General features: G+C 39.9%; 1 protein-coding gene across 4 annotated transcripts in view; it reads left to right on the plus strand.

The window, feature by feature from the left end:
- The window catches only part of gdpd5b (glycerophosphodiester phosphodiesterase domain containing 5b), a 46,687-nt gene that overhangs the window by 14,540 nt on the left and 17,055 nt on the right, over positions 1-15,092 (plus strand). For all 4 annotated transcript variants that reach the window (XR_010167924.1, XR_010167925.1, XM_063907307.1 and 1 more), the window contains exons 2-3: positions 2,895-3,068; positions 13,845-13,948. Coding sequence is in view for 2 of the 4 variants with exons in the window: in XM_063907307.1 (XP_063763377.1) it covers positions 2,952-3,068; positions 13,845-13,948 (221 nt within the window). In the remaining 2 variants the exon portion in view is untranslated. The remainder of the gene's footprint in view (positions 1-2,894; positions 3,069-13,844; positions 13,949-15,092) is intronic.

Here is a 15,092-nt window from a genome sequence, read left to right on the forward strand (position 1 = left end):
TCTGAACATTACGATGTGGCAACAAGTGACAACACGACGCGCAGAACATGGTTGTTACTTTGCCTCGATGAACACGCAAATGGAGCTTTTACTTTGTCAGCTGCACGATTGTTTTTGTCTTGTTCAACATGCCCGGACACATACACAGGTTTGTGTCGTACCTTATTAGGAAGCGTGCATCAGACACACCCATCACACATTTCAGGCCTGCTAATATTATCATTCCATTATTTAATCCAATTAATATTTGTGTGTGTGTGTGTGTGTGTGTGTGTGTGTGTGTGTGTGTGTGTGTGTGTGTGTGTGTGTGTGTGTGTGTGTGTGTGTGTGTGTGTGTGTGTGTGTGTGTGTGTGTGTGTGTGTGTGTGTGTGTGTGTGTGTGTGTGTGTGTGTGTGTGTGTGTGTGTGTGTGTGTGTGTGTGTGTGTGTGTGTGTGTGTGTGTGTGTGTGTGTGTGTGTGTGTGTGTGTGTGTGTGTGTGTGTGTGTGTGTGTGTGTGTGTGTGTGTGTGTGTGTGTGTGTGTGTGTGTGTGTGTGTGTGATGCAGCAGGTTTATGTTTGCGTTTTATTGAAGTTTTTATTCCTATAAAACTATGAAGTGAAAAAAAGGCTGAGCTGACAGCTTGTCCAAATTAAATACCTCTAGTGGAAATGCTCACCTGTTGTCCAAACCTTTTTTAAACTGCTTGACCCTCTGTGGAAAAACTGCCCACACACTCCTCAGAGCCTGGCTACTTGCTAGATTCAAGGCTGGAAATGATGTGCTTACAAAACTGTGATCTCCATCCACCCGTCAGACATGATTTATTCATGAGACGCATCAGACAAGCATAATTGCTATGCTAGTTGTCAAGCAGTTCCTGATCTGATCCAAGGTTCAAATCCCTGGTTGGCTGCATGACAGATTCAGAATACACTAATGCAGACTATTACATAATCTGATTATTTCTACCATGTTTTCTCAGATTGTTTCTCGGGTTTTATTTTATTTCTGTTAGTACCTCGGTAAAGAATTAAATTAGCCCTGTTGACGAAGTGTTTTTACTTCAATGCCCTTAGCTTGGTACCAATTTCTCTGGCTTTAACAGTGGTGATGACAGATGACAGTTAGCATACCTTTTTTTTTCCTTTGCATTTTGGATTATTGCAGAAAATATTCTGTGTCAAACCAATGTCTGGACACATTCTTCAGCAGGATTAACCTCAGATATTAACTATAACTTTTATGATTTTGTTAACCATAAGTGCCATTGCAAATAGTACAGTAAGAATCAGAACCAGCAGTCAAATGGAAGGCTATAAACAACACCAACACGGTTAAATAATTTCATGTCACTATGATGCTGTTTGGTAGCCTCATTTAGCCACATGGTAGCAACTGCCTCTTTTCTGACACTTAAAAACGCTTCAGAAATTCCTGAGTGGATCTTGTACTGACATTATTTCATGCAAAATGTTAAAAAAGTGTGTTTTACCTTATTTCAGACATCTAACCGAAAACCCAATCAAAAAAACCCATTGACTTCAAAAGAAGACAAACATTTTTTTTATTGCACCACTCAAAATATTCCGAGCAGCCTTGTAGGTGGTAGATCAAAACGTACCATTTATATTGTTTAGGCATTGTCCGTCAAGACCATTGTGGTCCTGCTGAGGTGGGGTGGAATCATTGTACCCTTGGGTCAGGCCCGCCCTCCTCAGAGCTGCTAATAACAGGAAACATGGCCACTGCAGCAGATGCTAATGAGCAGCTGCCCACAGTCTGAGACAGCGAGATTACAGCAGGAAGAGTGCAGTTAACATGCAAACCTGCTCTGAAACATCAGATCGGACTTAGCCGCATGCTAGCTGTGCTTCACAAACGTTTAAGAAGTAATGCTTCACCGTACATGATTGCGTGCGTACAAAAAGTTGTAATCATGTTTGTTTGATTGTTATCAGCAGAGATAATCCATTAATTACTCTCAGAATGTTATGCTTTTGATGTCATCAACATGAACCTTTAACCGCAGATTGATCAGAGGCAGCACTAAAGGCTCCATCGTGTCTCAGGAGAGTGAGGTAGACTTGTGATAACAGCCAGCACTGCTGTAATATCGTTGTTGTTATTATATCTCATTAGAGCCTTGATGCTGACTCGGCAGCATCTCAAAGGTTGGACCCAGTTTTTAAAGCTGCGTTTTCACGTCCAAAGCAGCTTGAAGCTTCCTACCATTATCAATAACTCAGAATTAGAAAGGCATAAAAGAAGTGCTGATTTGTGATTATTTTTTAAGGATCATGGTGCTCTACTCTCCCTGATTGAAAGGAGTCATGGAGTGGTTTTGGTTCACTGCATCACAGTATTGGTGTTGTACCGCTCGCAGCTCTAGTTTGCACGTGGACCATTAAAGCTGTTCAAAGCAGCATGCATCGATTTTCATACTGTAAGTTGAAGGGCTTTGCTAAAATGTCATTGTTGCATAACACCCTTGTTACGCCTGCTGGCCTGTTCTGTGCCTGGCCTTTCTTCCGGGCCTGACATGAAAGGGAGGGATGGGGCCTGCACGCTGTCTTTTGACCCAGATCTGTAGTGACTGTGTGATATATTCATGGTCACTGTAATTTAATAGAAGGCCTTTTCAATTGAATGTTCTCTTTTTTTTCTCCCCTTGATCATATTGATGAAAGCTCCTAGCAGTCAGTTGTCATTGGAAACGGGCGCTGGGTAACAAGTTCTTAATTTAGGGCCGGGCATTGTATCAAATGCTTTTCAGGTCAGCATGTGTTTTCCATCAAAAGTGCCAGACATGCTCTCTGGTAGCTGTCTGATTCATGTATTGATTTTGTTTGTCCCATCACTTTTGGAAACATGTTGTTCAATGCTAACATTTCAAATTGGTTTTTTTTTTCCAGGATACCCCATAGTCAGTGGGATGTTCGAGCTCTGGATGCAGGACTGACTGAAGGAGCATGGTGAAACACCAACCCCTCCAGGTCTATGAGCGCCAGCTGTGTTTGTCCTGTATCACTGGGATCTACGGTTGCCGCTGGAAACGCTATCAACGATCACATGATGACACCACCAAGGTGAGCGGGGTGTGGGGGGGAATACTGTTTTTTGATGAGCACCAATTTGAATTTATGCATATATTTGTCAGTAAATGAAAAGCTGTGGGAAAATAGGGACGAACAACACATCTAAAAGCTCACCTGTTGGGAAAAAGTTACTCTCAACATTCTGTGTCTCCATAGTAACACACTGCACATATGTTACTGTGTTGGTATGAAGGTGAAACATCCCGGAAAAGGCACGCAGGTTGATTGCTTCGGTTTCCAAATGGGAAATGATGTCTTTTCAGTTTGCTATATCATAATTTCTTTTCTCCAGTTCATGGTCACTGGATGTCACATCACAAAAACCCATGTATTGTATTCTCGAGATACACTAAAATTATATTTGGCTCACTCTGCAGCGTTATACTGTGAGTCGGAATCTTCTACACCCACATATTGACCTACGTTTTTCATCAGGGAGTTCATCCTTTTAAAAAAAGTAAAATAATAACTGATGGCACTGATGGTTTGACGCTTGGCTACACGGATTTGGCAAGAGAATCACTGCTTAGCAAAGAATTGGGAAATATAATTGAGGCTGCCATGGCTGTCATTGATCATCTCCCAAGATAATTATTGGCTGTACACACTCCTATGTGCACATCTGCTCATACTCTTTCCCCAGTGAATGATACATGATAACGTCAGTTTCTGTAATTAATCTTGTTAATGTCATTTCAATGAGAGCCGTACTACCCAGGGAGATCGACGGAAAATGATGGAGATTTTTTAATAGCATTCCTTTTTCAAAATGTGAATTCCTTTTTTTTTTCATCTGTTCTCTACCTACATGACAAATGTATAAAACGGGATGGCTATCCTATTTTACATGTTTGCCGGCTGAATTTAACTGAGTCTTTTTACAACTCTGAATAACAAGATGTAAGGTTTTTGTTTCTTTATAAACTACATAGGAAAAACCCACACATTTCTCTATGTTTAGCCTGTGTACACTGTAATGTTCTCTAATCTTTGCCCATCAACATTGATTTATAACAAACAATTACTTTTGACCAAATATGTCGCTGCTGGCTCATCCTCCATAAATAACCTTGAGCTCTCAACATAGAGTTCATTTGCCATGAGAATGCCGCTCCGTTCCAACATATCTATCATCTCCTACATCCTGGACATTTTTTAATTAGTTTAATCAAATGTAGTTATCAATATCATCCATCAATTCAGTTTTTTTTTACATGGGTGGTGAATAGAGCCATGGCCTTGCTGGTGTTAGAGCGTATGTATACGAGTCACATTTATTATAGTCTGGAAAGGCAATGAAAGGTTTTAGGCAATTAGGGTTAGGGTTAAATGTATGCCTATTTATAGTCACATTCCCAATCATGTCATTATTCTTTCTTTAAAAAAATCTCAAGTATTCATCTGAAATAGTCACATTAACCTCCCAACCACAGAATACTGCAGTGCTATTTTCTAGTATTTATATCTCAGGATAAGTATGACAGCCTACACAAGATTAGAAATTTGTCCTGACCTTTCCCTTTTATCTCTTCCAGTCCGTATTCAGGAAGGACAGACAGTTTATGTTGCTGCAACAAACTCAAACACAGCGCACATATCCATGTGTGCAAACTCACGGATGCAGACACTGGATTGGATAATTTATTTATGCCCACATTCCTTACTGTAGACAAGGAGAAGCCTAGGACACGCACATGCACAACAAACCTGTGGCAGTCAGCACACGGAGGCCAAAGGAAACCTGTGGTGTGCATTTAACCTGCATTGGGCGTGTAAACAAACAGCCTCTAATAACACGGGTGGAGATTGGTGGTTTTATTTGAAAAGCTCTTGCATGATATAAAAAGCATCGCAGGACATGATAAAGAGATATAGATGTTTCCCCTCCTCCTGTTTGCAGGAAACTGGACACCGCGGAGCTCTCTTTCCTGTTGCGAGTGGTTGTTCTCTCAGTCCGAATGATAGGATAGTGCAGAGTCAGCATTCTTTGTTCACCATGCTCATCCTTTTGTTTTTGACCGTGTGGTGGCGGGAAGCACTTGTCTTGACCCCCACTGTAAGAAACACACGGCCATTCACTGTGCGGGCTGTTTAGTGGAATCAGGAAGTAGATATATTTTCACCTCCAAATAGTTCTGCATGATTAGTGATTGAGCCAATCAATACATACAGTCTTGATTGAATTGTGGTGCAGAGTCCAACTGCACAACAATTAGAAGATGAAGATATGGCAAAATCTCTGGCTAAATATTGTCCTTTTTATTTATTGGGTAGCTTATGTAGTATCATCTGTAATGTACCTGCTGCAATGACAATATAAACATGTATTCTATCTATTGGAAATGATGCGTTCTACAATCATTCTAAATATAGATAACTGCCAAGCCTGCAGCCTTGCCTTAGTGATGTCACTACTGCTATTTATTTGTATGACTTTAGAGTAGAGAGCTGTCTTTTCCAGTGTCTTCTCCATGTGTCGTAGCATAGGTGCAGGTGACTGCATCTTTAATGATCCCAGTAAACAAACTGTGGCCAATCAAGGACAAGTATCAGCTACATGTAACCGAACCTGAGCGAATCACAGAAGCGTGAGAACTGAGACTCTCGAGTTGAGACGACTGTAAAGCCATTCATAATCCACCAGCTTCTCGTTCAGTCCCCCCCCCTGTTTTATGTTTGTTCACTGAAATGAGCCATTCAGGTTAACTGTTGGCTGTCTAAGTGAACGTTCTCTTGTCTGCATTCAAGGTGCTTTGTAGGAAGACGCTCCACGTCATGCAGTGCAAGCCGATCTGGCCTCTCAGTAATAATTTAAAGTATTTCCATTTAGCCAGTCTATACCATTCAGTCACACAAAGGCCTTAAAAATAGAAGCAAAGCTCTTCTGCCCTCATTTGTCACTGATCCTTTGGTCTTCGTAAGCCTGTTCTGTGAAATATTGGACATATAACACGAGAGAGTTAAAGAGAACAAGCAGTTAGTGATGATGACTCACCCATGTGACATAGTGTTGCTTTAGATAGCAACAGTTACAATGAAAAATCATCATTAGTTCTTAATCATTAAGGTGTTCCATCTTCTTTTTGCATCCTCTGAGATGTAACGTAGGTTTCGTGTTATCTCAGTTTTTAAACGGGTGACTTTCTTCTTCTTTTGTTGGCTTCTTCCCCTTCTTGTCCACTCCTGCTTCCAGCTGTCAGACTGAAAGGTCATGATCTTCAATAATCAGTTGTGAGGCGAGTCAAAGATGAGGGGATGGATGTGTTTAATGTATGAAGGGGCAACAACTCGTATTGATTTTGACTCAAGCTGGACTCATGTTCCAGATAGTGAAACCAAGGCCTCCAAAGGCAAAGGATGTATTGTAGCGTTACTGTTATTGACAGAACATTTCAAGGCAGGATTTAAATCTGTGTTAAGAAAATTGGTCTTTTATTCCCAACACTTTTAGTTTAGGGTTGGTCACTTTATTATTGTGTGTCAGCTGTTGCTGTGCAGACACACACGGCGTAAGAATGAAAGCGGCTGTCGCTAAGAGACTGAAAGAAACTATTTTGAATCTAAAGTTTCCCGCTGATAATGACTGAGTGCTCTGATAAGTTATGTGGTTGCTGAACGACATATTTACTTTATGTGTTGTAATTATAAAATTCCCAAGCTGCTTCCTGGTGTGGCTGTTAAGCCCTGGGACGGATACAGAAAGGGACACTTGCTTCATTTTCCTGTGTGGTGGTCGACCTTTTTTAGTGTTTGGAGATCCTTTAAAGGGTTTTTCAAAAAAGGTGCATCAATTCTACACTTTAGATTTTTTTTTAAAATGGCACAAAAAATACATTAAAATACATCAACAGGTGTTTCTGTGTTTCACCAGTCTAAAATAAATAGAGAAAGTTTCAGTCAGTGTTAGTGACAGGACCTCAGTCGCATTGCTGCGGTGGTATGACTGCATTAAAAAGCAGGGCCGTCCCTTTGTGAAAAGCCTGGGACTTATCTGGATATGCTCAGGAATGTGACAGGGGACCGAGGTGTTAAATCCGCTGAAGATAGAGGCATGTGCTTGAGCCCCACAGCGAGAGAAGCTCCACAGCACAAAGAAAAACAGTTCCATTTAACTCTTGCTTAATGTGAGCCAGTTTTCTACTTTTCAGGGCGTTGCAAGTTTATTCATAGACACATGCCCTGTTTGTGTCTTGTTTGTCTCTTTCTCTTTGACAGCAAATATATTCAGTGGCATCCCACTGAATATGTCCTCTCCAGTGTTGGCATGTTCGCTGGAAGCATACTGAGCCGAGCTGTCATACCTAATTGAATGCATCATTTCATTTTGTGGAAAACCTTATATTGGCTAATAAAACATACTGCTCCTGCAGAGGATAGCTTAGTAACGTATCAATGCAGCAGTTACTATTTGCCTTTTTGTTTTATGACACATAGCTAATAAATACTGTCACACACATGGATTGCAATCCCCAAAGTAATATCACAACCAGATTAAAAAAAAAGAACTTTCATTGTATGGCTCAACGATTTGGAAAAAACAAGCAAAAAGCAATTTATTTAGACTGATATTACAACTGCGATATGATTGGGGATATTTTAAGCGATTGATATATTTTAATTTGATTTTTTCACTTAAATTTGTATTTACATTTTTATAAACTTACAAAACCACATCTACAGCCACATCTTCAGCCCCGGAAAAAATGAAGAAACATTTTCTCTTGTTTTATTATCTAAAGGTATGTCTTTGAGTTAAATGATTTTTTTCTCTGAGTTGGAATTCAACAAACACTGGAATGGCTGCCATACATGTAGAGATTGAGATTTAAGAAAAATGTGGCGTGATCTCTTTCCGGAGCTGTACATTAGTATACAATTGAATTAAGGATTGATAGTGTCATCGTCATCGTCATCGCTTGGTTTTTAAACAGGATCTAGACCTTTGTTAAATGTGTTTTGCTTAGTCTGTTGTATGCTGTTCGTAGGCCGGGATATCTAAGCAGCTTCACAAAACACATTTTAAGCCTTCAACTAATATTTAGCTTCCTGCTAATTTAATATTCAAGTAACACACAATGCTATTTTGATATAATTTCTATTAATTGTGCGGCCCCAGTCACTGGTATTACTGTGAGGACACAAGCACAGTTTCTTCACACCCATTAAGTAACCAGCACCAACATGCTTTATTATTTTTTGCCCTGTCAGCTCATACTTACCTCTACAAAAGAATGCTCTGATCAAATGCATGCGGTTATTAATATACTTGCAGTCCCAATGCTTGCCTGTGTGATTTATAGGCTGTCGTGCGGTGTTCAGTGTGCTGCTGTTACCGGGTCAGAGTTGAGCACAGAGGGCTGCAGTTTGACATTTAGAACTTCCAAACGCAGTCACACGTCAATGCACATCACATCTCCATTTTTGGCCTGAGGTTGACTTGAAAATCGAATCAAAGCACGGTATGAAGTATTGCCATTTGCTTTTTTAAAATAACCATATTTAATGAGTATGTTTTTTTTTTGCGTAAGTTAGCATGCATTTCATCCATGCATGAATAATCTGTTCTGTAGAGCAGCTGCTGAGCATGAATAATAACCCTCCTATGGAAGTGACACCGCAGCCTGGATCCGACCTGTTTGACATGTTGAAGCATTGTTGTTCGGATAAGAACGCATACATCGTTGGAATCGTCACGCTGGCATCATCATTAGCGGTTGCTCTTACAGGGAATATAGGGCAAATGCACAGCAGAAAAAACTCTGCAGCCATTATTAATGTTGCACGCCTCATTTTCCTGGTTATAATCTGATTGGGGTTGTCCCAAAGGGGCACAATAAAAGTGTCAGAGAGTCTGATAAGTATTTAGAAGTCAGTTTATTGCATATTTCTTTCCAACCTCTATAATAACATTAAATACATGTGATAAAATCCACCCACAGGACTCTCAAAAAGACCTTCAGCACACACACAATGAGATATTTACCACAAATGACTGTGGTTAGACACAATTAGGTTTATTAGCTAAATTCGATATTCAATTGCAATAGACCCTGATGCTGGGTAATCTTGTTTTAAAGCGAGGGGAGCAATGAAAACATTTTAAAGCGGTGATCACGTACTGTGAAGAAAAATCAGTTAAACAGCTCGAGGGTGTCAGCTCAACAAGAGAAATGGTGATAAAATTAAAGAGGCCTCAAAGAGTTATGTGACATTTTGAACTTCAAAAGATTACGGCTGTAAACAGATTTTAATAATCCAGTATGCTTATTAAATAAATGCTTCATTAGCTGCTTTGATCCTAATCCACCGTACTGGACCTGCTGTGAGCCGCTAAAAGTCAAGATGAATACAAACTCCCGGCAGGAAGGCAAAATGATATCAGCTGACTTTTTAATTTGCTCAGAATTCTTTGTTGCACTTGCTTTGTTGCTCTCTCTCTCTCCTTACACCTGCTTTTCCCAGATGTTAACTCACTGAGTTCTCTGACGCATTGGTGAGTCAGCGATGATGAATCAGTGTCACGCTATTCTTAGTGTTCTCCGCAGAGACTCACTGTATTTCTAGTGTCAAAACTTTGGTGGAATCCCTTAAGGAAAAATGATGAAAGTATTTGTCTCACCAGTGCCAAAAGATCCCATAATCATATATATTTTCCTACTTTTAGATTTATGGCTCTTGCTGATAATTTCGTTGGTGGGTGCAAGTGGGTTTTTAGGAGTGTATGTTTTTATAAGTTTTAATTTAAGTAAATAACTTTCCTTCTATTTTTAGCAATGCCTATTTTCAAAGGTTCATTATCTAGAACATCCATCCTTTATTAAAATTAAAACGCACATTTGTTCAGAAATTATAGGAAGTAAATGTAATCTGAAGCACTGCAGCTGTCTGAAGGACGTTCCCCAGACCCGCTGCAGAGAGGGTCCTTTGTGGTTTAGAAAAGTCATTCCAAATATTTTTGAATAACATTTTAATTACATCTTAATTTGATTGGATCAAAGCTAATCTAATAGCTTTGAGTCTTCCAAGGGAGAACCTGTCTTCAAAGGGAGAACCTGTCCTCCACGTCCTCTAAGATGTCTCCAAGGGGCAAACGGCGTGACACCAGTCACAATAGTTCTCAGAACAAAGCGCTGTCGGCACACTCTGCTCTTTAAACACTAAGACAGAGATGGAGGTGTATCATACTGTAGATGTTTTCTGTTGCTGCCTGTGCCATGGGGTGTTGTGCCTGGATGAAATGCCTGCCATGCGAAATGGTAATGTTATGTCACGGAGCTGGCTCTGCTGCTGAGTAAGCTGTCGAGCAGGAAGAGGACATCAGAAATCGGTACATTTGTCGATCCAGAGTTGTCTCAGTATTAAAACACTAGCACAGCTAAACATTTCATGTTTAGGAATTGAGAAAGTGTCCTTTTTATTCTTCAATATGAGGATTTAAGGTGACCACATATGCATGGCAGGTCAATATATCAATGTCATGTAGATATTGTGATATTATTATATTGGTTCATTTATCTGTAATATTGGCTGAGATATAGTGAAAAGTGTGAAAATGTTTGCGTTGTTGGTAATAGTGGCACTAATTTGCATAAAAATGTTATGTGGGACATCCAGACAACATTTTAACATAGCTCATCATTTTCTACGTACTTCAGCTCCATTTTGGAAACACTGATTATAAGTATACTTCTGTGTTGGTGCAAAATACACCCTTCTTGGCACAAGACTAAAAGGCTATTTTCTTGTCATAGCGGCACTAATTAGCATAATAGCATGCCACAGACACATGTGATCAATTTAACAATACTTGTATTGTGTTCCTTGACCCTGAAAACATGGATCTGGACACTTTATTTGTTCAGTTATCTGCAATAATGGCTGAGATATAGTGCAAGGAGTGAAACTCGATTTCTAGGGTAATAGGCGCACTAATTTGAAAAAAATATGTGTGGGGGACAATTTGCCAACTTTTTAACATAGCTAATTGTTTTCTACACAATCTAGAAAAGCTGAAATAGAACATTATTTCAGGGGGGTGCATGATACCCTCTTCTACCTACCCAGCTATATGGCATAATTCTTGTCCTATAGTCGTCATGGCTGCATTACGCTAAAGTGAAGTCATTTTCTCAACTTCTGTTTTGCTTTAACACACTTATTACTTATATTAGTCACAACACTTGTGAATATTTATCAGAAATGGCAATATGGTAATAATTTGAAAGCCCCAATTATCAACCCCTTCAATATTGTCTCAATTTTGATATAAGGTTTTTGGTTTTAGCATGACACATGGGATAGAATAGCTAATACACTCCCTTGTATGCTGGTTAATGGGGGGGGGGTGAACAATCTCCTCTCTCAGGAGAAAGGTCGGATCTCAGAGGTGATTGTAGGTAGTCATTAAAGACCATGGGAGCCGGGGTCGCTGCCTTCTCATCAATGATCTGAGTTTATCTGTCACACACGTGCACGGCTGCCTCTCACAGAAACCATGGTAACCTTTTTGTTGGTGGAAGTGATTTGCTTTGGTCTTTGTCACGAGACAAATCTGAGTTAAGCTAAGTGTCCAAGAGTGTTTGCTTAAGAAAACAAAAGCAGGAAGCGTTATTATAGAAAGAGTGCTTTTTACTTTTAAGGGTATTTCCTTCCATGTGTATCCAGGCGTATCTAGTGCCAATATCTGATGTAAGCAGACCTTCTTGCATAATAACGGTTTTTTTTGTCTTGCAAAGTCCGAAATATTCAAAACATGTCCAAATAAGAGATGGGATTAAATCGGCATTCCCTGGTGCTTGTTTTCCTTTTTTGTCCATCTGATCTGTTATGATAAAACCATGCCAAGTTTCATCTTCTACCTAACATCATGAGTTCTACTTCCAGTGTGACTCGGAAAGCTGTAATGACCTCCAAATGCTGCTCTGTTTGGAATAATTGCGAGCAGTGAAATGTGATTGCGTCATGATTCAGAACTTCCATATTTAGAAACACTGGGAGTAAGAGGTAAAAAAAAAAGGTCAGGCAGACTGTCTTACCTGGGTGTCCCATCAGCTGACGGAGCAACGGTACGTTCCCGTTGAAAGGCTACTGAGTCTCTTTATTTTAACACACAGCAGGGCATACAATAGACACGTACAGCTCCGGAAACAATTAAGAGACCACTCCAAATGTTTCTCTACATGTATGGCAGCCATTCCAGTGTCTGTTGAATTCCAACACATATAAATAGCAGTTTAGAGAATACATTAAAAAATCATAATTTAACTCAAACACATTTCTTTTTAAATAGTAAAACAAGAGGAACTGATTATGGTGCAGTCGTCTCTTAATTTTTTCCGGAGCTGTACATTTTTATGGCAGCGACTTTTTTGTATCATGACTCTTTTATTTGTATTTTGTTAATGCCCACTTCTGTGTTTTTGGAGCTCAGAAGGACATCTTCAAACTGCGTGTTCTTCCAGGCACCCGTCCAAACCCCCGAAATGCTCAATCTGAAGTGATGTAAGCAACAGAGAAGCAGCAAATTCTCACTCTTAGGGAGCTGGAACCAGTTATCGTTTTGCATTTTCTTGTTAATCAATTAACAAAATGCGTCATCAAATTAAATAACTGACATCATATTGACTTTAAGATCAGATAAGATAAGGTGTACCTTTATTAATCACCGTGGGGAAATTCAAAAGTTTATGCAGCAATAGATTGAGAAGAAAAACAGTACAGATTTTTTTAATACAAACTGTTAGAACAAAAAATAATTAGAAATGAAGTGGGCATAAATATTTGGAGTCAGAATTGTTAAATATATTCACATGTATGTGTGCAGGTCGAGTCATTGTACAAGACAACATAGTCATGTCATTTAAACACGTCTTTAGTGTTTATCCAAATGTGTGCAAGTATTTTTCCTAAGGCCGGATAATGACGGTAATACCAGTCAACCTTTAGATGTGTTGTGGCTTGTTTTTTCCCCAGTTAAACAGATTATTTTTCAGATTACCCACGTCACAGAGCGTAACTACTTTCTAACAGTGTGTTCAAATGTGTGTGGTGTTCTAACACCCTGTCACTTTGATGTGTTAACTGGAATCTGATGATTTAAAAATGAACAGAGGGAAGCTATTCTCTCAACACGTGTCTGTGTGTGTGTGACCTGAGGGTTATCAGCACATTTAAGTACTCTACCCTTTTCTGCTCAGGTGGTTTTTATTTAACACTTTTTTCTGTGCATTATGAAAAAGGTCATAGGTCTCTTGTCTGATTCATAGCAAAAGTTTGGCTGCTTAAATACCCCAAAAAGACAGAGACGAGCATGCGTGCTTAATGTAGCCGCCTGAGAATGACCCAGAGGTGTGTTTCTGTGCGCCTGTATTTGAAGGAGTAGCCAATTTAATATCGTCCATAGTACGAAAGTGCATAGCAGATGAGGACAGTAATTAGCCCTCTTGCTTGTGAAGTTATTAAAAGTAATTCCATTATAATGAGCAGAGTGTATAAGGGAATAAAGGTCGGCAGCCAGGTTGACATTGTGTTTGGGTTAGCTTGCATAAAGTTTTCTTCTAATGAGCTCTGGTGCGCTCTGAAGATCTTCGGGAAAGTTGTACGAATTAATCTTACAAATATTCAACATAATATATCTATGGGTAAACAAACGCAGAACTAAGCGTTTGAATTCTTGTTTGGCAGCAAGCGTTAAGTAATATGTATTTTCTTAATTCTAATTAGTGGATTCACAGAAATAATGAGTTGTATTTGTTCCTGTGTGCGCAGTGGGAGCTGCTGTGGTCCCTCATCCTCCTCTTTACCTTCTGCCTGCTGCTGGTCTGGTTCTACTTCTGGTGGGAAGCCCATAACGACTACAACGAGTTTAACTGGTGAGTAAACGGCTAGAGCTCCCATCGGCATATTGTTTCCCGCGGTAAATACATTCTATCCCAGCTTTTCGGCTCGTTGATTTCCTAAATCGTCACTTTAATCTGCCTTAATCTGACCCACAGACCACCCATCCTTTCCACAGATTACACCATTACATAAGTTGGCTTTCCCAACATTTACTATACTATAAATGAGTTGGCCCCATGCCGCCTTTGTGACCACAGTTTTATGTGAATGAAAAGAGAAGCCAACAACAGCAATGTTAGTGGTTCAAAAATGCCGTTTTGGAATCGTTCTGCGCACCGCCCTGATCGAATGCGCTGTGAGCCATTTTGGCTATTAGCATTGCTCCCGTTTTTTTCGGGCAAGCTCAATACTGGTTGATGAACGAAAAACACTCTCTGGAGGGCTTACTTGATCAGTTTTCATGCAGAAAAAAGACGCTGGGGTCAATTTTTGCCGGACTATCCCTTTTAAGGTACAAATTATACTGGAAATGAGTGATCCAAACACCCTTCAAAACATTAACATTAGGCTATTTATGGACGAAGATTCAGCATCTTCCAAGGTGTGACTCCGACAGACAAATCATTTTTGTATTACCAGTGAAGCTCACATTTCTTGATTTGTGTTTTTGTATGTTCTTGCTGTGGTATAAAATGGTTAAAATGGCTGTGTCCCAAAATATCACATCACATGCTCTTCCTCTCCTATACCTTCCCCCTCCCCCTCTCCTCCTGATCTCAGTAACCTCTACAATGTCACCTTTTCCTCTTACTATCCTCTGCCGCCTTCCATTCCTTCTCCTCACAGTCCTTTCCCAGTGTACTGAGATTTCCCAGTGCCCCTTTACCTCTCTCATTCATCATTTTTGTATTCAATTTAACCCCCTTTTATTAGAAATCGCTCCAGGGTATATTTATCTCTGAATGTCAGTGGTGGCTGAACATTTGCTTTTCCTTTCTAATAGGAAGTGTACACATTTCCTGCTTTCTCCTTCCTGCTTTTTGTAGGATTTCCACAGATAATCACAGAGCTGACATCCCTGCCCTTTATGTGTTCTAGTGATTTAGCAGCAGGGAGTGTCCCGCTCCATCTGCAGTATCAATTTATTCACAAAGGGCTAGGAGCAGCATTGCTAAG

The sequence above is a fragment of the Eleginops maclovinus genome, chromosome 18 (genome assembly GCF_036324505.1).
Source record: "Eleginops maclovinus isolate JMC-PN-2008 ecotype Puerto Natales chromosome 18, JC_Emac_rtc_rv5, whole genome shotgun sequence".
NCBI classification, from domain to species: domain Eukaryota; kingdom Metazoa; phylum Chordata; class Actinopteri; order Perciformes; family Eleginopidae; genus Eleginops; species Eleginops maclovinus.